This window comes from Manis pentadactyla, chromosome 2 (genome assembly GCF_030020395.1).
Source record: "Manis pentadactyla isolate mManPen7 chromosome 2, mManPen7.hap1, whole genome shotgun sequence".
Classification (NCBI taxonomy): Eukaryota; Metazoa; Chordata; class Mammalia; order Pholidota; family Manidae; genus Manis; species Manis pentadactyla.
In genome coordinates this window covers 229,889,676-229,913,243 of record NC_080020.1, presented here as the reverse complement: position 1 = coordinate 229,913,243, position 23,568 = coordinate 229,889,676, and the positions used below count along the sequence as shown (strand labels likewise).

Below are 23,568 nucleotides of genomic sequence, written 5' to 3'. Positions count from 1 at the left end.
CAGACTATTTGATAATAATAATAATAATAAAGAAACCACAGGGAGATTATACATAATAATAATTCCTTGAGACAGAATCTTTACAGATGCATTAGAAAGTAACATAGCAGCAACTAAATCAAATGCTATGGTTTAGCTTCAGATGTTTTTGGATTTGTACTGGACAGTTAGAGAAGGCTAAATAAATGCCTTGAAGATTGTTAGGTAAGCAGAATTACATAAAGAGAATTCAATTCGAACTCTCATAGGAGCTCAGTATTTATGGGAACCCTGAAATAATAAAGCATGTAATCCCTCGGATAGTTTTAAGGAGTCAGCATTTTGATTTTTAGGTTACTTTTAAATATGTGGTAACCATCTAAAAGGCACAGCTGCTCTAACTATCCTCACATCTGCATAAGAATCAAAGACCCTCAAGTGGGCAGGGTGGATTAGGGAATCCCATGTAATCGGAGGAATGGACACAACAGAGGTGAGTTCTCATCTAAGGTCATGAAACAAGGGAATGATGCATGCCACCAAAGGGAGCCCATGAGTCCTGATCAAATGGTAAGTCATACCCTCCTCTTAATTTAGTGCTATTAGTTGTTGTTCATAATATTAATTTTGCAGCATCCCTAGTTTTATACAGGGTAGAGGCATAAAATTGGAATGTCACTGAAGACACACTTTAAAAACTGGAAAGTCCAAATTTACTGGTAGCTAACTAGGAAAAAATGAAAGCAGCACCAAAGCTAGCCCAACCCAGCCATCCTGAAATAGTACTACTGCCGTAACTTACCTGTAAGTGGACATCCTCCTGTCTTGTAATACTCCTTTGTTCTATACACAGAAAGATTATAGGAATGGAATAGGACAGGGACAACTAGAGCGTTCCAGGAGAAACCCAAGGTGGCCGGGAAGGGCATGGAAATGCTATGTGGGTATGACAGAGTCATACCTCACAAACATAAGCGAAGGAGGAAAGCCAACAGGAAGACGAAGCCAGGAGCGTTTCTCACCTACAAGCCTCTTTCTCCCTCACAGCTGAGGAGGCAATGGGCACCTGGAATGAATACAGTCTGACCTGGAGTGAATACAGGGGCTTTCAACTCCGAATGAAATCATACGGGAAGCCTTAAAATCTCATTCTCAGAGACTCTGACTCAATTGGTCTGGGGTCTGGGGTGGCCCTTGGGTTGAGAGCAAGATAGGACAGGACAGGGACTCCTATACAATTCACAGTGATGGCTCTAGGTTCGACATTCCCTGAAAAAACACCTGAAGCTGAAAGGAAATTCAGTGATCAAATTTATTTGATGAACTTAACGCACTATTTACAACAGATTATTTAAGTGGCATCACCTTATTTTTATTTGAATAATAATGACATAAACATTATGACACAAAACAAATGGCACCTTACCCGTCTATTGAGAGCTGTCTTGCTACCAAGTTTTGTCATCTCTCCAAGGCTGTTTTGTGAAACTCTTCTGTCAGCATCTTCCTGTATCCCTTAAAGAATTCATCAAGAGAACACCATTTGTACTAAAATTCTATTGTACATATTTAATGAGAAGGGAAACACCAACAATAGTTTTCAAGGTAAAAGGCGAGTCACCATAAAAAACTACAGAACTACTTCAAGTACCTGAGGAACTTGATCTTTACCTGTAGTATCTGAGCATGTAATGTCACCATTGGTTGTTGAAGTTACGAGAAATTTTCTTGCACTGCTTAGTCCACGACTGTTAAGGAAAACGGGCAAATGAACTATGTTGCGCATATAGTCATGTCCATTTATATTTGAGTCACGAAGCACACTGTTGAGGTTCTGGTTAATTGCCTTTATAATAATATGTGGATCACTTGCAAAAATGGCAATGAATGGGCCTTTTGAAAACAGAACTCGGACCTGTGGTAGAAGAAATGTAAACTTATGATACAAATATAAAATTAGCCACAGTAATAAAAAGTGTCTTCAAAATCTGTGTTACCTTTGATGACTACATTTTTAAAATACTGGCTCCTTTTCATCAAAAAATTATTCTATATGAAAACAGTCATACTGAAGTCTGGTTTTTCACCATCTGACAATTTTTTACCATCTGAAAGTGATAAAACCTCCTAAGACAACAATTAATCCTGTCCTATTTTGAGACACTCATGGTCTACATTCTTTTGGTCTGCATGCTTAAGGTTTTCTACACACTATGGTCTATACTCATGGCCACATGAGAAATACCCACGAATGTACATGAGGTACTGGGCACACTGATCTCCGCCCCCAGTCACACACTATGCTTATCACATACCTTATGGAGAGCCACTGACATGCCCCACTTTAACAAAAACTCTACAAATTCTGTGGTTTCCCCACTTTTGTTTCTGATTCTAACCATAACTATCTGCCAAGAAAAGCTGGAGTCACACTATGTATGGACTTCAGAGCTACTCTGTTCATTTTGTTCCCTCCCATGGCCATTAAGCTAAAATCGTTTAAATCTGTTTGTGATAAAATATACACTCTTTTGCTCTTATTCTACATTTTTAAAAATTGGTTATTTTTATAAAAGAAAAATTCAAATTCCATCTGAGATATTCATGAAGTCATTCCTCTCAGCTGCCACGTAGGTGACGATTACAAAGTTTCAGGACGGCTAGGACATACAGTGTCCAACATCTGGAGCACTTTGTCCTGCTCGCAGGCATCCAAGCCATCAATGATAACCACCAGCCTTGTCTGATTCTGAGTGAAGCTGTCGATGGTTTTCGCCATCCTGGCCATCAATTCCACTTCACACTTAAGAACCTATACAAAGCAAAGGACAGACAGCGCTGATAAAAGGAGAAAATTAAGCATGTTTCTTTAAAAGCCTGATAAAAAAATCGTCTAACGGGAAGGAAAGAAATCCAAGTTCCCTGCTACCACTGCAGTTTTACTGATAACTGAAGTGAGTGCTTCACAACTTACAAAGTGACTTCACATAAATTAGAGCATTTCACCTTACAATGAGAAAGACACTGTCATATCCATTTTAAAAGGACAGACTGAGCTGAGTGACTTACTTGCCAAGATCAAATGCTCTGAATGTCAAAATACTTGGAACTGAATGCAAATTCAAATGATTTAAAACCACAATACAGTTGGCACCTGATGGCACGTAACCTTGACCAAAGGAAGCGGCTGCAGACACTGCATGAAGTCTCTTTTGGTTCTTAGATTATGACCCTATCATGTATGTTTTGGTGGTTCAATGTGCTTAATCTACAGAGCTCTAGAAGAACCTATATTATTAGGCAGGAATTACCATCTGTGGAGTAATCTGACAAATTCTTCAAGAAGTCTCTTTTATAAAAATATGGTATTACTATAACTTTGTCCACTTCAAGTATACTTTTTCACAGGAAAAATGTGAAATGAAACTAAAAACAAATGCAACGCTGTTAACATTTAAAGAGTACACTCCTTAAAGCCCAATGGTCACAGTCATGCTAACATATTCACATTAGGATTATTTTCTAAGAACCCATAAGCGCTTACTTTCATGAATCCTTCACTTTTCAATTTGTGCAGTTTGGAGGCAGCATTATGGAGGCGTTTCCTTTGAGAATTCAGGAGGGAGTCTAACACCTGCCACCACGTACGACAGTTCAGCACCAAGGCCAGCCCCACTATAGACGCAATTGATATGAGGACAGCATTCACTGTCAGATGCTTGGGGTCAACCCTAAATATAGCCAGTAGGGTAATTCCAGCAATAATGCAGCCAAAGACAAAAAGGAAGATGACAAAAGATGGGAGACAACATGTTTTTTTCCATTTCTTTTTACCTGTAAGACAACAAATGATTTTAACAATTATTTGCATATAAATTATCTATAAGTTGCAGTCACAGCATATGACAAATCTGATGGTCAGTTCATGTTTTCATGGAAATACACTGAACATTCACCCCATCCTCAACCTCTACATACATACAAAGAAGAAGAAGGAAGCCCCACCCTGTGTATCTTCAGTCTTGAATACTCGAAAAAGCCTGGTTGCCAAAAAGCCAAACTCTCTTTCACAAGCATCTGAGAGAGTCGCAATCATTTCAGCCATGGACGTTTCTCCGCCTACACTGGAGAGCCTATTGTAATCTGTGAACAAAAACCTTGTAGGACAGAGGAAATAAAATGTTACTCAGGTACTCAAGGAAAGAAGTAACTTCAACATATATCATCTCTATACTTATATTTACCCTATACTTTATTTCAAATTACTGTCTTTAAAATTCTTAGGGAAAAGAACAATTAGATGTTTTCCACTTCTAACATCCTATAATCTTTTCATAGGAAAAGACAGTAACTACAGTTAAATGTGCAGAGTTAGATGAAGTAATTCTGACTAAAGGCAGAAGGATAAGAAAGTTAGGACAGAGCTTAGACAAGAAATCAAACATCTCAAAGATCTCATAACACAGAGATCAAAAGGTGGCACCCCAAGTCAGGACGCAACCAAAAGGAGCTGCAAAGTTCTCTGAGTGCCAACTGAAGAGATTAGAACCCTGAGAAAATAGTATAGTCATTAAGAATTTATGCCATTTCAAAACTCAAGTTTTAGAACTTCTTATTTATAGCTTAAATATCACCAGATTTAAAAATGAGTTGTAAAATATTCACTTCACAGTTGTTCTTTGGTAAAGTGAATTATTTTATTTTGATTCTCTGAATGCATATATTTCAGCATTAGCTCCTTTCTCACCTCCCATTCCTGAGCTCTCATCTCAATCCAGAAGACTGTATTCAAAACACAGTGTAAGATCAGACTGTACTGTATTGTGCAGTCTTGATTTATGCGGTTTTAATTAACTTTTTAAAAAATACCATCTCATCCACGTAAAATGTTATTTTCTGTAAAAGTAGTCTCCCAAATTATTTTATTCTACTGTATAATAGTTTTCTTAACTTTTTCATTTTAACTTTTCATTTTAAATCCTATTCCTAATACTTAATCCTATAAGCTAATTATATGTAGTTTTAATCTTTATTTTTCCTTCTTACATTTGTAGGCCTATTTCATCTTAAGTTACACATACTTTATCTTATAATAATTTTAAAATTCTTAATCATATTTAATTATGCATATTTAATTAAGTGTATATTTAATTACGTTGCTACTTTTTGTTGAATTGCTTTGGCTTTTAGGCCTATAACCTTTTGTTTTCATGTACTTTCCCCTGGAGCCCTCTACCACTCCTCTACTTCATTCCTTGACATACATGTCTTTCATCTTTTCTGAGCTGTTCTCTCATATATTTCCTATTTGACATTAATAATAATTTTAGATAGGCGAGTAAATACTTCCACAGATGAGGAAAGAGCAGCTCAGAGAGTGAACCAAGCTGTTGAGGTTACACACTAATGTAAGGAGATGCCAAGACTCCAACCTACACCCAGCACTCTTCCAAGTGTTTCCAAAGGATGACAACAGGTGTCATAAGGTGTGGGGGGCACAGGAGCTGAGGGAAGGATTATGCTCAGATAAAATGTGGTAAATCAAAGCTAAACACATCTCTTTATGGAAAGGTATCTCTGGTCCTTTAATGTACAGGATGGAGATATGATATAAAGTGTTGCTCAAACATATTTAACTAGGACATGTTGTTTGCATTATTTCTCATATAAAAAGTTCAAGGGACCAGTGTTTTTGGAACAGACATTGAGAAATGTTGCATTATAAACTCGATTTTTTGCTTCATCTTACTGAAAGTCACTTCTGTCCAAAGGCCCAACTTACCTCACAGGCAACGCTTTAGTGGTTTGCTCTGGCAGTTCGGGTGGATTCACAAACATCAGTTTGAGAAGAAGCTCCAAATAGCCAATGTGCCTCGCCAACCTAGTACTGAGGACCCAGGCCCAGTTCCAACTCTCTCCTTCCCTTCGTCCACCAAAGTAAATGACAACTGAAATACAAGGTTTTAAAAATGTTATCCAAAACAGTCATTAGTCAAGCAGCCTATTTTCTCCAAACAGTCAAGTGTCAAGTAATGACAGACAGACTTACGTAACTTCTCATGGTCTCATGCTATTTCCTAACTACTCCTCAAAGAATTCCTCAGGGAACCTCCCCAAAATACAGAAGATACATGAAAAGGGGAAAGTAAACTGACTAAAATATGACATAAAAAACACAGAAAGATACTACCTTAAACAGAAAAATATCACTTAGTTGAGATTCAAATGTAAATGACTTTGGGTCTATCACTATTGGCACTGTTGAAGTAACTAGCTCCTCCAACAGTAAATCTATTTCCTTTTTTGAAACTGAACATGCCCTCACCAAGGACAAGAACTTTATTTTACATTTCTATTTTGCTTTTAGTTAAAATAAAAATTAGTCATGATCAAAATGCTCAAGAGCATGCCAGAGATGGCTGTGAAGAGTTATTTTCAAGAGATTTAAATAGTAGTCATTAGTTAACATATAAAAGGGTGAGTATTATAAATTAGAGTTCTGTTTCAATATTTACAAGTAGTACACTCGCTTTTAAAGCAAACTACTCCATCCAGGCTGTGGACAATGTTCCTCTAAACTAACTTACAAAGTATCAAAAAAAAAAACAATTTTCTCACCTAATAATGAACGTCACAAGTTTTAAGAGATACAGATAATATTTTAAGTAAACAAAGAGTCTTGTTATTTTCTCCGTTTTGAAAAGGACTGAAAGCAAAGACTTACTGAAAAATATATATAAGACAGCTAAGAGGCTAAATGACACTGCAATTCCAAGATTTGGGTCGACCATAAAAGCAAACAATAAACCAAGTCCTCCACAAAGTAGCAGTGTCAGAAATACTATCAGCCAGGAAAACTGAAAAAGAGGTTCAATTTGTTGTCCTGCAAAAGTCTTCATTTCATCTGAAAGAGAAATTAATGTGAAACTGTATTACTGTTTTGCTTCAGAAATACATCTTCTAACTCAATTTGAAATTTTCACATTTTCAATATAAACATTTATTAGGTACTTACAAAGTCCCTAGAGAGAATATTACTATGTAACCATATTAACCAATGCTGTCTATGGATAAACATAAAAACCTCATTCCCCAGGAGCACACCCACATTTGTCTTAGCTACTCCCCTGCCTCATACTGACAATGCCCAAAATCATTTTCATTTCAAAATCCTTTTCCTTTTCCCATCTGCCAAGATTTTGTTGAAATTTTTTTTTGTGGTTTGTATTATACAAGCAACAGGTACTGTTTCCAAAAAGAAGACTAAATACCATGGTTTGCTATGTGCCTTCAAAACTCCGCATCTCTTTCATTCCTCTCTGACTCTCCTCCCTCACCCCTTCTCCCTCCTATCACAGGCTCAGGGCTCTTACATGTATGTGCTGAGCCCACTGAGACTTAAACAGTAATTCTTCCTCAAAACTTAGTAAAAATTTTATAGGCAATCTTGAAACCTGTCCTTGAAGGAAGGATGAATAAGACGTTGCCAAGCAAGAGGTGGGTGGGAAAGCTGTCTAGGAAGCTCCGAAGAGAGGGTGCAACTCAGGAAGAGTGTTCAGTCTGTTAATGCAAGAGCAAACAGCCCCCTGTGACTGCAGAAGGGGGGCGCACAAGAGGTAGTGCTGGCAACTGGCCACGCAAACCAACAAGTCTATGAAGGGCTCTGGATATATTTATTCAGAGCACATGCCAAATCTGCTGCCAAGGGATTTTAGTGTGTTATAACACAACTAGATCTTTGTTTTCAAGAGACTCACATAACCATGTGATCAACTAGTAGGGAGTAATTAATTTCAATTTGGTAAATTGTGTCACACACACCCATATTATATAAAACTCTTTTTCTCCACTTCAGAAAAAAAAACAAGAGAAAAACTTGTTATATATACAGGTTTTGTACAAACATGCCCTTTACCTTCTAGTTTCTTGAGTAAGAAAGATTTCCCACTTCCCCACTGTGCATATAGCCCCACACAAATGGGTGGCTGCATGGTAGGTTCGCTGAGAATATCTGCCAGGGCACTGCTATACAAATCATAACCAAGCATGTCACCATCTGTTTCAGTTGGAGACAAGTGTCCTGTAATTATAAGCACACCATATTATTTCATTAAAGAGAGATACTACTATTAGAAAGGAACATCAATTCTCATTTACCAACTGCTATTCAATTAGAGAAAAAAGTTATTATAAATGGTTAGAACTGTGTCAAAAGAGGTTCAGAGATTCTTAAATTACAATTGTATTTCAAAGAACTTGATACCTACTGATTGTAAGATGCATCATCATTATGCACAACTACGAAAAAATGCTGCTAAATTGTGACATAATACTTTCTTATCCATCAATTATAAATACATTCCAATTTCAAAGACGCTAAAATGTGGAACAGGGTACACTTTAGAATCAATAAAATATTAAAATACACACTAGTACACAGGAATAAATTTAATATGTAGAGAGAGGAGCTAAGATGGCGGCGTGAGTAGAGCAGCGGAAATCTCCTCCCAAAACCACATATATCTATGAAAATATAACAAAGACAACCCTTCCTAGAATAAAGACCAGAGGACACAGGACAATATCCAGACCACATCCGCACCCGAGAGAACCCAGCGCCTCGCGAAGAGGGTGAGATACAAGCCCCGGCCCCGCGGGAGCCGAGCGCCCCTCCCCCCAGCTCCCGGCGGGAGAAGAGCAGGCAGAGCGGGAGGGAGACGGAGCCCAGGACTGCCGAGCACCCAGCCCCAGCCATCCGGGCCAGAGCGCAGACACAGTACGTGCGCAAGGGGCCCTGGATGCTAGGGAAACAGGGCAGCAAGAACAGTGAGCGGGCACCGGAGGCCTGGCGCCAGAGGACATAAGAAAAGCGAGCGGCCATTTCTTTTTTTTTTTTTTTTTCTGTTTTGTTTTGGTGAGTGCTTTTGGGAAGTCTTAAAGGGGCAGGGCGGGACACTTAATCCAGAGGTAGGGAATCCGGGATCTCTGGGCACCCTAACCCGTGGGCTGCAGGGAGCAGGGAGGCCCCTTACGGAGATAAATAGCCTCCCAGCAGCTCCTGCTCCAACGCGACTCCACCACTTTGGAGCAGCTGCCCGAGCCAGGCCACGCCCACAGCAACAGCGGAGATTAACTCCATAGCAGCCGGGCAGGAAGCAGAAACCCTGTCTGCACGCAGCTGCGCAGCACAAGCCACTAGAGGCCGCTGTTCTCCCAGGAGAGGAGGGCCACAAACCAACAAGAAGGGAAGTCCTTCCAGCCGTCACTCGTCCCAGTTCTGCAGACTATTCCTATCACCATGAAAAGGCAAAGCTACAGGCAGACAAAGATCACAGAGACAACACCAGAGAAGGAGACAGACCTAACCAGACTTCCTGACAAAGAATTCAAAATAAGAATCATAAACATGCTGACAGAGATGCAGAGAAATACACAAGAGATACGGGATGAAGTCCGGAGGGAGATCACAGATGCCAGAAAGGAGATCGCAGAAATGAAACAAACTCTGGAAGGGTTTATAAGCAGAATGGATAGGATGCAAGAGGCCATTGATGGAACTGAAACCAGAGAACAGGAACGCATAGAAGCTGACATAGAGAGAGACAAAAGGATCTCCAGGAATGAAACAATATTAAGAGAACTGTGTGACCAATCCAAAAGGAACAATATCTGTATTATAGGGGTACCAGAAGAAGAAGACAGAGGAAAAGGGATGGAAAGTATCTTGGAAGAAATAATTGCTGATAACTTCCCCAAACTGGGGGAGGAAATAATCGAACAGACCACAGAAATACACGGAACCCCCAAAAGAAAGGATCCAAGAAGGACAACACCAAGACACATAATATTTAAAATGGCAAAGATCAAGGACAAGGAAAGAGTTTTAAAGGCAGCTAGAGAGAAAAAGGTCACCTATAAAGGAAAACCCATCAGGCTAACATCAGAATTCTCGACAGAAACCCTACAGGCCACAAGAGAATGGCATGATATATTAAATGCAATGAAACAGAAGGGCCTTGAACCAAGGATACTGTATCCAGCACGACTATCATTCAAATATGATGGTGGGATTAAACAATTCCCAGACAAACAAAAGCTGAGGGAATTTGCTTTCCACAAACCACCTCTACAGAACATCTTACAGGGACTGCTCTAGATGGGAGCACTCCTAGAAGGAGCACAGCACAAAACACCCAACATATGAAGAATCGAGGAGGAGGAACAAGAAGGGAGAGAAGAAAAGAATCTCCAGACAGTGTATATAACAGCTCAATAAGCGAGCTAAGTTAGGCAGTAAGATACTAAAGAGGCTAACCTTGAACCTTTGGTAACCACGAATTTAAAGCCTGCAATGGCAATAAGTACATATCTTTCAATAGTCACCCTAAATGTTAATGGGCTGAATGCACCAATCAAAAGACACAGAGTAATAGAATGGATAAAAAAGCAAGACCCATCTATATGCTCCTTACAAGAAACTCACCTCAAACCCAAAGACATGTACAGACTAAAAGTCAAGGGATGGAAAAACATATTTCAGGCAAACAACAGCGAGAAGAAAGCAGGGGTTGCAGTACTAATATCAGACAAAATAGACTTCAAAACAAAGAAAGTAACAAGAGATAAAGAAGGACACTACATAATGATAAAGGGCTCAGTCCAACAAGAGGACATAACCATTCTAAATATATATGCACCCAACACAGGAGCACCATCATATGTGAAACAAATACTAACAGAACTAAAGGGGGAAATAGACTGCAATGTATTCATTCTAGGAGACCTCAACACACCACTCACCCCAAAGGATAGATCCACCGGGCAGAAAATAAGTAAGGACACGGAAGCACTGAACAACACAGTAGAGCAGATGGACCTAATAGACATCTATAGAACTCTACATCCAAAAGCAACAGGATATACATTCTTCTCAAGTACACATGGAACATTCTCCAGAATAGACCACATACTAGGCCACAAAAAGAGCCTCAGTAAATTCCAAAAGATTGAAATTCTACCAACCAACTTTTCAGCCCACAAAGGCATAAAACTAGAAATAAATTGTACAAAGAAAGCAAAAAGGCTCACAAACACATGGAGGCTTAACAACACGCTCCTAAATAATCAATGGATCAATGACCAAATCAAAATGGAGATCTGGCAATATATGGAAACAAATGACAACAATAACACTAAGCCCCAACTTCTGTGGGACACAGCAAAAGCAGTCTTAAGAGGAAAGTATATAGCAATCCAAGCATATTTAAAAAAGGAAGAGCAATCCCAAATGAATGGTCTAATGTCACAATTATCGAAATTGGAAAAAGAAGAACAGATGAGGCCTAAGGTCAGCAGAAGGAGGGACATAATAAAGATCAGAGAAGAAATAAATAAAATTGAGAAGAATAAAACAATAGCAAAAATCAATGAAACCAAGAGCTGGTTCTTCGAGAAAATAAACAAAATAGATAAGCCTCTAGCCAGACTTATTAAGAAGAAAAGAGAGTCAACACAAATCAACAGTATCAGAAACGAGAAAGGAAAAATCACGACGGACCCCACGGAAATGCAAAGAATTATTGGAGAATACTATGAAAACCTATATGCTAACAAGCTGGGAAACCTAGGAGAAATGGACAACTTCCTAGAAAAATATAACCTTCCAAGATTGACCCAGGAAGAAACAGAAAATCTAAACAGACCAATTACCAGCAACGAAATTGAAGAGGTAATCAAAAAACTACCAAAGAACAAAACCCCCGGGCCAGATGGATTTACCTCGGAATTTTATCAGACATACAGGGAAGACATAATACCCATTCTCCTTAAAGTTTTCCAAAAAATAGAGGAGGAGGGGATACTCCCAAACTCATTCTATGAAGCTAACATCACCCTAATACCAAAACCAGGCAAAGACCCCACCAAAAAAGAAAACTACAGACCAATATCCCTGATGAACGTAGATGCAAAAATACTCAACAAAATATTAGCAAACCGAATACAAAAATACATCAAAAGGATCATACACCATGACCAAGTGGGATTCATCCCAGGGATGCAAGAATGGTACAACATTCGAAAGTCCATCAACATCATCCACCACATCAACAACAAGAAAGACAAAAACCACATGATCATCTCCATAGATGCTGAAAAAGCATTTGACAAAGTTCAACATCCATTCATGATAAAAACTCTCAGCAAAATGGGAATAGAGGGCAAGTACCTCAACATAATAAAGGCCATATATGAAAAACCCACAACCAACATCATGCTGAACACCGAGAAGCTGAAAGCATTTCCTCTGAGATGGGAACTAGACAGGGATGCCCACTCTCTCCACTGTTATTTAACATAGTACTGGAGGTCCTAGCCACGGCAATCAGACAAAATAAAGAAATACAAGGAATCCAGATTGGTAAAGAAGAAGTTAAACTGTCACTATTTGCAGATGACATGATACTGTACATAAAAAACCCTAAAGACTCCACCCCAAAACTACTAGAACTGATATCGGAATACAGCAAAGTTGCAGGATACAAAATCAACACACAGAAATCTGTGGCTTTCCTATACACTAACAATGAACCAACAGAAAGAGAAATCAGGAAAACAACTCCATTCACAATTGCATCAAAAAAAAAAAAAATACCTAGGAATAAACCTAACCAAAGAAGTGAAAGACTTATACTCTGAAAACTACAAGTCACTCTTAAGAGAAATTAAAGGGGACACTAACAGATGGAAACTCATCCCATGCTCGTGGCTAGGAAGAATTAATATCGTCAAAATGGCCATCCTGCCCAAAGCAATATAGAGATTTGATGCAATCCCTATGAAACTACCAGCAACATTCTTCAATGAACTGGAACAAATAATTCAAAAATTCATATGGAAACACCAAAGACCCCGAATAGCCAAAGCAATCCTGAGAAAGAAGAATAAAGTAGGGGGGATCTCACTCCCCAACTTCAAGCTCTACTATAAAGCCATAGTAATCAAGACAATTTGGTACTGGCACAAGAGCAGAGCCACAGACCAATGGAACAGACTAGACAATCCAGACATTAACCCAGACATATATGGTCAATTAATATTTGATAAAGGAGCCATGGACATACAATGGTGAAATGACAGTCTCTTCAACAGATGGTGCTGGCAAAACTGGACAGCTACATGTAGGAGAATGAAACTGGACCATTGTCTAACCCCATATACAAAAGTAAATTCAAAATGGATCAAAGACCTGAATGTAAGTCATGAAACCATTAAACTCTTGGAAGAAAACATAGGCAAAAACCTCTTAGACATAAACATGAGTGACCTCTTCTTGAACATATCTCCCCGGGCAAGGAAAACAACAGCAAAAATGAACAAGTGGGACTATATTAAGCTGAAAAGCTTCTGTACAGCAAAAGACACCATCAATAGAACAAGAAGGATCCCTACAGTATGGGAGAATATCTTTGAAAATGACACATCCAATAAAGGCTTGACGTCCAGAATATATAAAGAGCTCACACGCCTCAACAAACAAAAAACAAATAACCCAATTAAAAAATGGGCAGAGGAACTGAACAGACAGTTCTCCAAAACAGAAATACAGATGGCCAACAGACACATGAAAAGATGCTCCACATCGCTAATAATCAGAGAAATGCAAATTAAAACTACAATGAGGTATCACCTCACACCAGTAAGGATGGCTGCCATCCAAAAGACAAACAAAAACAAATGTTGACGAGGCTGTGAAGAAAGGGGAACCCTCCTACACTGCTGGTGGGAATGTAAATTAGTTCAAACATTGTGGAAAGCAGTATGGAGGTACATCAAAATGCTCAAAACAGACTTACCATTTGACCCAGGAATTGCACTCCTAGGAATTTACCCTAAGAATGCAGCAATCAAGTATGAGAAAGACCAATGCACCCCTATGTTTATCGCAGCACTATTTAGAATAGCCAAGAATTGGAAGCAACCTAAATGTCCATCGATAGATGAATGGATGAAGAAGATGTGGTACATATACACAATGGAATACTACTCAGCCATAAGAAAAGGGTAAATCCAACCATTTGCAGCAACATGGATGGAGCTGGAGGGTATTATGCTCAGTGAAACAAGCCAAGCGGAGAAAGAGAAATACCAAATGATTTCACTCATCCGTGGAATATAACTACAAAGGAAAAACTGAAGGAACAAAACAGCAGCAGAATCACAGAACTCAAGAATGGACTAACAGGTACCAAAGGGAAAGGGACTGGGGAGGACGGGTGGGTAGGGAGGGATAAGGGGGGGGGAGAAGAAGGTGGGTATTAAAATTAGTATGCATGGTGGGGTGGGAGAAAGGGGAGGGCTGTACAACACAGAGAAGGCAAGTAGTGATTCTACAACATTTGCTATGCTGATGGACAGTGACTGTAAAGGGGTTTATGGGGGGACCTGGTATAGGGGAGAGCCTAGTAAACATAATATTCGTCATGTAACTGTAGATTAATGATACCAAAAGGGAAAAAAAAAAAAAAAAGGCAGTTCCTGTGTGGAGACCTCCAATGAGTCCTACACAAGGGTATAAAGGGCATATAAAAGTGTAGGTAAAGGGTCTGTTTGTGTTTATACAGAAGATCAAAGCCTAATTGGGCTACCCCGATAATCAACTAAGATACGATATGAAAAAGAACTTCCAACATCAGCACCCTCTGGAAGACTCATGCCAGAAGATGATCATCAAAAAACCCCAACAAAGATCCACGCACTGCTACAGCTGTAGATGCACTCATCCCACCAGTTCCTGGACTTGCATGGGAATGAAGAAGGAGATATCTAAGCTGGCCTGTGCATACAGTAAAACAACAAATTTGACTGGATCTATACTGTTGGAACTCAATCAAGAATTAGGAGAAGTGCAAATTGTAGTGCTCCAAAAACTTACAGCTACAGACTATTTACTGTTAAAAGAACATATGGGATGTGAACAGTCCCCAGGAATGGGTTGTTTTAATTTGTCTGATTTCTCTCAGACTGTTCAAGCTCAGTTGGACAATATCCACCATATCATAGATAAGTTCTCACAAATGCCTAAGGTGCTTAACTGGTTTTCTTGGTTTCACTGGAGATGGCTGGTAATTACAGATATGCTTTGGTTATGTAACTATACTCCGATTATGTTAATGTGTGTGCACAATTTAATTAGTAGTTTAAAACCTATACATGCTGAAGTTACTCTACAAGAAGATATGTCAAAGAAATAATCAATCTTCCCATGTTTTCTTCCACCTGCTACTTCTATAGCTTTTCTTCTTCCTTCCTAATTACAACCCTTAAATAGAATTCATGCCTCATATCAAATTTACCGAGTATCATAATTCTTCCAAGTGGTAAAGATACCTCAAGACAAATGCTGGGCATAGAAGCTACAGGGCATAAATATGAAAAGAAGTAAAAAGCCAACCTTTTCAAACAATAAGGCTTCTCTCTCACTTACCAACTTTACATTTCCCTGTATGGCCCCGGAAGATGACTGGTTAGCCAGAGACGGGTAAGATTCCTCAAGGGAGGAACAACCTAAGACAGGCACAGTCGCAGGGGGGTCATCAGGTGAGAAATTGGGGATCAACAGAGGTGAGGCTTAGAACCTCACCCCCCTTGTTCTGAGAGAAATCTTCTGCACACGTGGATGTTTTATTGCCCTTGTCTAGCTTGGATTAACACATAGTCTACAGGCACACACCTGATCATCTACATTTGCTCTCTTACAACACTAAACTATGTTTTCTACCTTTATCTTGTATCTACCTACCACTTCAGCATTTTATTAAAAATAATAATAATATAGAGAGAAATGTGGTATCCACATATAAATCAAGTATAAAAATCAAATGAGTATTCATATTTGAACTGACTGTTTATAGTTCATAATGCATGAGCAAAACCGAAAGTTTCTGTGATGACTGCCCTTGTACTGTTCATCATGTAACTTATTCACTATGTAAGAATTTGTTCTCCATGTAAGAACTTGTTTGTTATGCTTCAGAAGATTGGAGACTGACGAAAATTAGGCTTGGGGTGGATTAATGATTGTGCATTGAGCATTGACTCCCCTATACAGAATTTTATTGTTGTTAACAACCATTTGATCAATAAATGAGAGATGCCCTCACAACAACAACAACAACAACAACAACAACAAAAAGTACACACTTCCAATTGTAAAATAAATAAGTAACCGGGATGTAATGTATAGCATAAGGAATATAGTCAAAATATTGTAACAACTTGGTATGGTGATAGCTGGTACCTAGAATTATCATGTATATAAATGTTGAATCACTGTGTTGTACACCTGAAACTAATGTAATGTAATACTGTGTGTCAACTACCCTTCAATAAAAAATAATTACCTACAAAAAAAAAAAATTTAATATGTAATACATATATAAAGATAGTTATAAAATATGAGTGAAGAATATAATGGGTATTCAGAGAAAAAGAGAAATTCTATGGTTCCAGAAGAAAGGTTCAAATGTTAGCAATTCTCCCCAAATTAATCTCATTTTAAGGCAATTTCAATAAAAACTGATGAGAATTTTTTGAAAAGTTGAAAAGCAAGAACATGTAAGAACAGCTGAGAAAAAGTGTTGAAGAGCACCGAAGAGTCATTGTCTTTGGAGAAGAATCAAAATATACTGTAAAGCTATAAAAATTAGAACACTGTCGATCCAGCACAAGATATAAGCCTAAGTGGCATCTCAAATCAGTTGGGAAAGGATGAATTAGTAAGTGATGTTAGGAGAGGTAAGCCATCCATTTTTTCTTAATAAAACTAAACTCTATATATCTCATACCTTAACAAAAATAAGTTTCTGAAATATTAAAAAATTAAATGTAAAGAGTAAAGCCATAAAAACACGAAAAGAAGATATATGAGAAAAACTTTAATCCTTGCATAGGAATGGCCTTTCTCAATATAATACTAAAGCCAGAACTGTAGGAAGATGGACAAACTACAAAAATGTACAACTTTTGGATGCAGAATTTTAAAAAATCACTATAAGTAAATAATAAGCTAGGGAGAGGCACGCAACATATAGGATACATCCAGGACCAGTATCTGTAACATATAAAGATGTTCAAAATCAATTTTTTAAAAAATGTTAAAAACTCAAGAAAAAAGTAGGTAAATGATGCATAGAGGAAAATGGCAAAAAAATAAATAGCTTATGAACATACTAAAATATCTCAATCTCACTAATAATTTTTCAATGCAAATTAAAATGAGATATGTTTCTCTTATTGATCTGATAACAATGGTTAGGGGGCTGGAAATAGCAGTGTTAGCAAGGTTGTGGGGGACGGCACTTCATATTTGCTCTGACGGAAAACAAACTGTTATAACCATTATGCAAAATCAATGAAAACTGTGACTTGCCCATTCTACTTCTGGCAGTTTATTCCAAGAAAATAAGCCTAAAAACAAAAGTAAATGGAAATATACAAAAAGATGTTCACTGCAGCATCCCTCTTTTAACAGCAAAACAAACCAAACAATCATCAGCAGAGAGCTGAATGTGGTACTAAAACCTATAATGAAAGACTATGCAACAGTTAAAACATGATATAGTTCATTACTAAAAACTGTTATAATATGGTATGACCCAATTTTTATTTTTTTAAAAGCTATATACATATTATAAAATATTTTTAGAAATGTAGAGAAAATCCTGGAGAGTCATTAAAACAATTACAGGATAAAAGATAAGGGACAATGAGAAATTTGCACTTTTTACTATATTTGTGTCTTCATTCTTGAAATTTAATTTCTGTGGATTGTTACTGTAATTAGAAAAAAAATGACATATAAGACCTCATAGTATAATAGATTCATACTTAAAAACAAGACATAAGTAAGAAGCTAAGCCGGAAGATGGTGGTATTCTACGATCTCCTTTTGGTTTCTGGGACTTAATTATCTCTATTTTAATTCTAATAGAAAATTTTCCCATATTTCAAAACATTGCATATGAATGATTACATTCTCATGTGAAAATGAGTACATTTTCAATCAAAACCTATTTTAGTACAATACTCTAGGCATTATGCTAGATGTTATGGAGGACACAAAGGTAAGAAGAAACAGCCCCTGCCCTGAAGAATATGGAATCTGGGAGAAAATTCTAAAAGAAATAGAAAAAGAAGCCACATAGAATAAATATAAAAAATAAAAATATAAACATAGGTGCGTAAGTATTCCAACAAGGCAAAAATTTTACTGGTTAGGCAGACCAGTTAGAGCCTCACTGAAAAGGGGACACCTGACAGGTGCCTTGGAGAGAGATGGTTTTAGTAAGCGAAGAGCCTTCACCGGGACGGAGAGGCACAACCTGTAGTGGGTCCAGCAGCAGCAAAGGAAAGATCTCTAAGTGCTGTGCTAGAGCCACAGAGGAGAAAGGCAAAGTATACATGGGGAAAAAGACGTTTAGAAAAGTAGTTACCTTTTTAGAGGTCTTAAACCTGCTTGATGACTCTGAATATACTTAATTTAGAATGCTACAGTACAACACACAAGAGCTTTTGAGAGGAAGGAGTATTTTTCTCCATAGAAAGATAATAACTTCCTCAAATTTTGTAATTTCCTGTTAAGTGGTAAATGGAAAATTTCTCTTGATCTCTTAATTTCTTCATACCACATTCATTTTTTAAAAGTTCAGTCAGGGACAAAAAACAATACTTACTGGCTCCAAATATCTGAGTTAAAATACTTTTCTGATGACTACAGTCAATGTTGTAAGGAGTCTCTCCTGCTTTGTTGGGCCTATAAAGTAACCGTCCATCTTTGGGATTTCTTAAAAGAAGTTCTGCCAGTTTCCGACTCCTCCCACGAATAGCAATATGCAACGGAGTGTCTCCTTTCTGTAAAACAGCAACAGGAAACCTGAACATTCATGTTTTTCACAGACAGTCATATACAGTAACAATTTTCATGTTTCTGTAAAATTATACAAAAACTTCATAAATAATATGAATTTTTATCTCTGTCTCCCTACAGTTTCTATCTATAGTTCCTTACCTACTTTTTCTGATATTATTTCACCCACAACCCTCTAGAAAGAAGGTCATTCTTCTTCCCTCCCCTCAACTCACAGAAAAAGCAACAGGCTTTCTCCTTGCAGCTCCTCCCAGGCCATGGAGCCACTTATATCATAGGTTAGCAATCATCCATCATCCAGATATTTACTGTCCACAGATGTCAAACACTTTTTATATTTTGTTTCATAACTTTCAACTCCATTTCTCTAAAAAACTTCACAATCCATGCTGCTATCCCATCTACCATGAGTGATCTCATCTACTCCCACAGCTGTGTCAGCTGGTCACCATGGCATGGAGCCCTTCAACTTCTCTCCCTCAGAGTCCTGCATGCTGTAGTGATCCTTCTCTAGCCACTGCAAACTCTTTCCACTTTCCTCACCTGTCCCTTCTCCTTAACTTCTCCTTAACATCAACTTACCTTCTTACCTTATGAGAACCTCCAATCACATTATTCATATTCAATACTAATGACAACTAAAATGTTAAAAAAAAAAAGGTCTCTTCAGACTGCGACATGTTCTCCCACTTTTACATCACACACACCAGTCTTGAAGACAATGACCCAGAAGTTAACCAATTAAATCAGTTCTCATTGACTTGGATCACTCTACAACATAAATGCAAATGCCCTGCAATGAAATAAATAAAACTGAGAAGAATAAAACAATAGAAAGAATCAATGAAGGCAAGAGCTGGTTCTTTGAGAAAATAAACAAAATAGATAAACCCCCAGCCAGACTTATGAAGAAAAAAGGAGACTCTACACATATAAACAGAATCAGAAACAAGAAAGGAAAACTCACTACAGAAACCACAGAAATATGAAGAATTATTAGACGATACTATGAAATATTATATGCCAACAAACTGGATAACATAGAAGAAATGGACAACTTCCTAAAAAATTCAACCTTCCAAGGCTAACCCGAAAGAAACAGAAAATCTGAACCAACCAATTACCAGCAATGAAATTGAATTGGTAATCAAAAAATGACCTAAGAACAAAACTCCTGGACCAGATGGCTTCACCACTGAATTTTATCAAACATTTAGTGAAGACATAATACCCATCCTCCTTAAAGTTTTCCAAAGAGTAGAAGAAGAGGGAATACTCCCAAACTCATTCTATGAGGCCAGCGTCACCCTAATACCAAAACCATGCAAAGACCCCACCAAAAAAGAAAATTACAGACCAATATCCCTGATGAACATAGATGCAAAAATACTTAACAAAATACTAGCAAATCGAATTAAAAAATACATCAAAAAGAGCATCCATCATGATCAAGTAGGATTTCTTCCAGGGATGCAAGGATGATGCAACATTCAAAAATCAATCAACATCATCCACCACATCAACCAAAAGGACAAAAACCACATGATCATCTCCATAGATGCTGAAAAAGCATTGACAAAATTTAACATCCATTCATGATAAAAACTCTCAACAAAATGGGTATAGACGGCAAGTACCTCAACATAATAAAGGCCATATATGACAAACCCATAGCCAACATTATACTTAACAGCGAGAAGCTGAAAGCTTTTCCTTTAAGATCGGGAACAAGACAAGGATGCCCACACTCCCCACTTCTCTTCAACATAGTACTGGAGGTCCCAGCCACGGCAATCAGACAACACAAAGAAATAAAAGACTTTGTGGAAGTTAAACTGTCCCTGTTTGCAGATGACATGATATTGTACATAAAAAACCCTAAAGAACCCACTCCAAAACAACTAGATCTAATATCTGACTTCAGCAAAGTTGCAGGATACAAAATTAATACACAGAAATCTGTTGCATTCCTATACACTAATGATGAACTAGCAGAAAGAGAAATCAGGAAAACAATTCCATTCACAATTGTATCAAAAAGAAGAAAATACCTAGGAATAAACTTAACCAAGGAAGTGAAAGATCTATACTCTGAAAACGACAAGACACTCATGACAGAAATTAAAGAAGATACCAATAAATGGAAACACATCCTGTGCTCATGGATAGGAAGAATGAATATTGTAAAAATGGCAATCCTGCCTAAAGCAATCTACAGGTTCAATGCAATTCCTATCAAAATACCAACAGCATTCTTCAATGAACTAGAGCAAATCATCTTAAAATTCATATGGAACCACAAAAGACCCCAAATAGCCAAAGCAATCCTGAGCAGGAAGAATAAAACTGGGGGGATTATGCTCCCCAAATTCAAGCTCTGCTACAAAGCCACAGTAATCAAGACAATTTGGTACTGGCACAAGAACAGACCCATAGATCAACAGAACAGATTAGAGAGCCCTGATATAAACCCAACTATATATGATCAATTAATATATGATAAAGGAGCCATGGACATACAATGGGGAAATGACAGCCTCTTCAACAACTGGTGCTGGCAAAACTGGACAGCTACATGCAAAAGAATGAAACTGGATTATTGTTTAACCCCATACACAAAAGTAAACTCAAAATGGATCAAAGACCTGAATGTAAGTCATGAAACCATAAAACTCTTAGAAGACAACATAGGCAAAAATCACCTCATTATAAGCATGAGCAACTTCTTACTGAACACATCTCCTCAAGCAAGGGAAACAAAAGTAAAAATGAACACACGGGACTACATCAAACTAAAAAATTTCTGTACGGCAAAGGACACCATTAACAGAACCAAAAGGCATCCTACAGTATGGGACAATATATTTGTAAATGACATATCCGACAAGAGGTTAACATCCAAAATATGTAAAAAACTCACATGCCTCAACACCCAAAAAGCAAATAACCTGATTAAAAAATGGGCAGAGCAACAGACACATGAAAAGATGCTCCACATCGCTTGTCATCAGAGAAACGCAAATTAAAACCACAATGAGATATCACCTCACACCAGTAAGGATCACCATCATCAAAAAGACAATCAATAACAAATGTTGGCGAGGTTGTGGAGAAAGGGGAACCGTCCTACACTGCTGGTGGGAATGTAAATTAGTTCAACCATTGTGGAAAGCAGTATGGAGGTTCCTCAAAATGCTCAAAATAGAAATTCCATTTGATCACTTCTAGGAATTTACCCTAAGAATGCAGGAGCCCAATTTGAAAAAGACAGATGCACCCCTATGTTTATCGCTGCACTATTTACAATAGCAAGATATGGAAGCAACCTAAATGTCCATCAGTAGATGAATGGATAAAGAAGATGTGGTACATATACACAATGGAATATTACTCAGCCATAAGAAAAAAACAGATCCTACCATTTGCAACAACATGGATGGAGCTAGAGGGTATTATGCTCAGTGAAATAAGCCAGGCAGAGAAAGACAAGTACCAAATGATCTCACTCATATGTGGAGTATAAGAACAAAGGAAAACTGAAGGGACAAAACAGCTGCAGAATCACAGAACCCAAGAATGGACTAATAGTTACCAAAGGGAAAGGAACTGGGGAGGATGGGTGGGAAGGGAGGGATAAGGGTGGGGAAAAAGAAAGGGAAAAAAAAAAAATCATAGAGCTAAAGGAAAATAGCACCAGCTGTGCTAAAGGATGTATTAATTATCTGTGATCATTATTTCACAATCTTTGTGTAAGTATATATATATATATAATTCATATGTATATCTCTATATAAGTTGTACACATTAAACATGTATATTTTATTTGCCAATAAATAGAAAAAAAAAAATGGGAAGAGGATATGAGGAGACCATTCTCCAAAGAAGAAATTCAGATGGCCAACAGACACATGAAAAGATGCTCCACATCGCTAATTATCAGGGAAATGCAAAGTCAAACCACAATGAGATATCACCTCACACCAGTAAGGATGGCCAGCATCGAAAAGACTAAGAACAACAAATGCTGGTGAGGATGCGGAGAAAGGGGAACCCCCCTACACTGCTGGTGGGAATGTAAGCTAGTTCAGCCATTGGGGAAAGCAATATGGAGGTTCCTCAAAAAACTAAAAACAAGAAATACCATTTGACCAGGAATCCCACTCCTTGGAATTTACCCAAAGAATACAACTTCTCAGACTCAAAAAGACATACGCACCCCTATGTTTATGGCAGCACTATTTATAATAGCCAAGAAGCAATCTAAGTGTCCATCAGTAGATGAATGGATAAACATGTGGTACATATATACAATGGAATACTATTCAGCCATAAGAAACAAACAAATCCTACCATTTGCAACAACATGGATGGAGTTGGAGGCTATTATGCTCAGTGAAATAAGCCAGGCAGAGAAAGACAAGTGCCAAATTTCCCTCATTTGTGGAGTATAACAATGAAGCAAAACTGAAGGAACAAAATAGCAGCAGACTCACAGACTCCAAGAAAGAACTAGTGGTTACCAAAGGGGAGGGGAGTGGGAGAGTGGGTTGGGAGGGAGGGAGATGGAGATTGAGGGGCATTATGTTTAGTACACCTGGTGTGGAGGGGTCATGGGGAAAACAGTGTAGCACAGAGAAGGCAGACAGTGAATCTGTGGCGTCTTA

At 38.0% G+C, this 23,568-nt stretch overlaps 1 protein-coding gene across 9 annotated transcripts in view; it reads right to left on the bottom strand.

Moving 5' to 3' along the window:
• KIDINS220 (kinase D interacting substrate 220) overlaps positions 1-23,568 on the bottom strand; it is a 120,944-nt gene that overhangs the window by 53,207 nt on the left and 44,169 nt on the right. For all 9 annotated transcript variants that reach the window (XM_057497471.1, XM_057497473.1, XM_036881862.2 and 6 more), the window contains exons 12-20: positions 18,711-18,888; positions 7,895-8,059; positions 6,704-6,883; positions 5,762-5,927; positions 3,985-4,136; positions 3,524-3,813; positions 2,651-2,791; positions 1,651-1,894; positions 1,406-1,494 (exon numbers count right to left, since the gene is read on the bottom strand). In XM_057497471.1, coding sequence (XP_057353454.1) covers positions 1,406-1,494; positions 1,651-1,894; positions 2,651-2,791; positions 3,524-3,813; positions 3,985-4,136; positions 5,762-5,927; positions 6,704-6,883; positions 7,895-8,059; positions 18,711-18,888 — 1,605 coding nt within the window. The remainder of the gene's footprint in view (positions 1-1,405; positions 1,495-1,650; positions 1,895-2,650; positions 2,792-3,523; positions 3,814-3,984; positions 4,137-5,761; positions 5,928-6,703; positions 6,884-7,894; positions 8,060-18,710; positions 18,889-23,568) is intronic.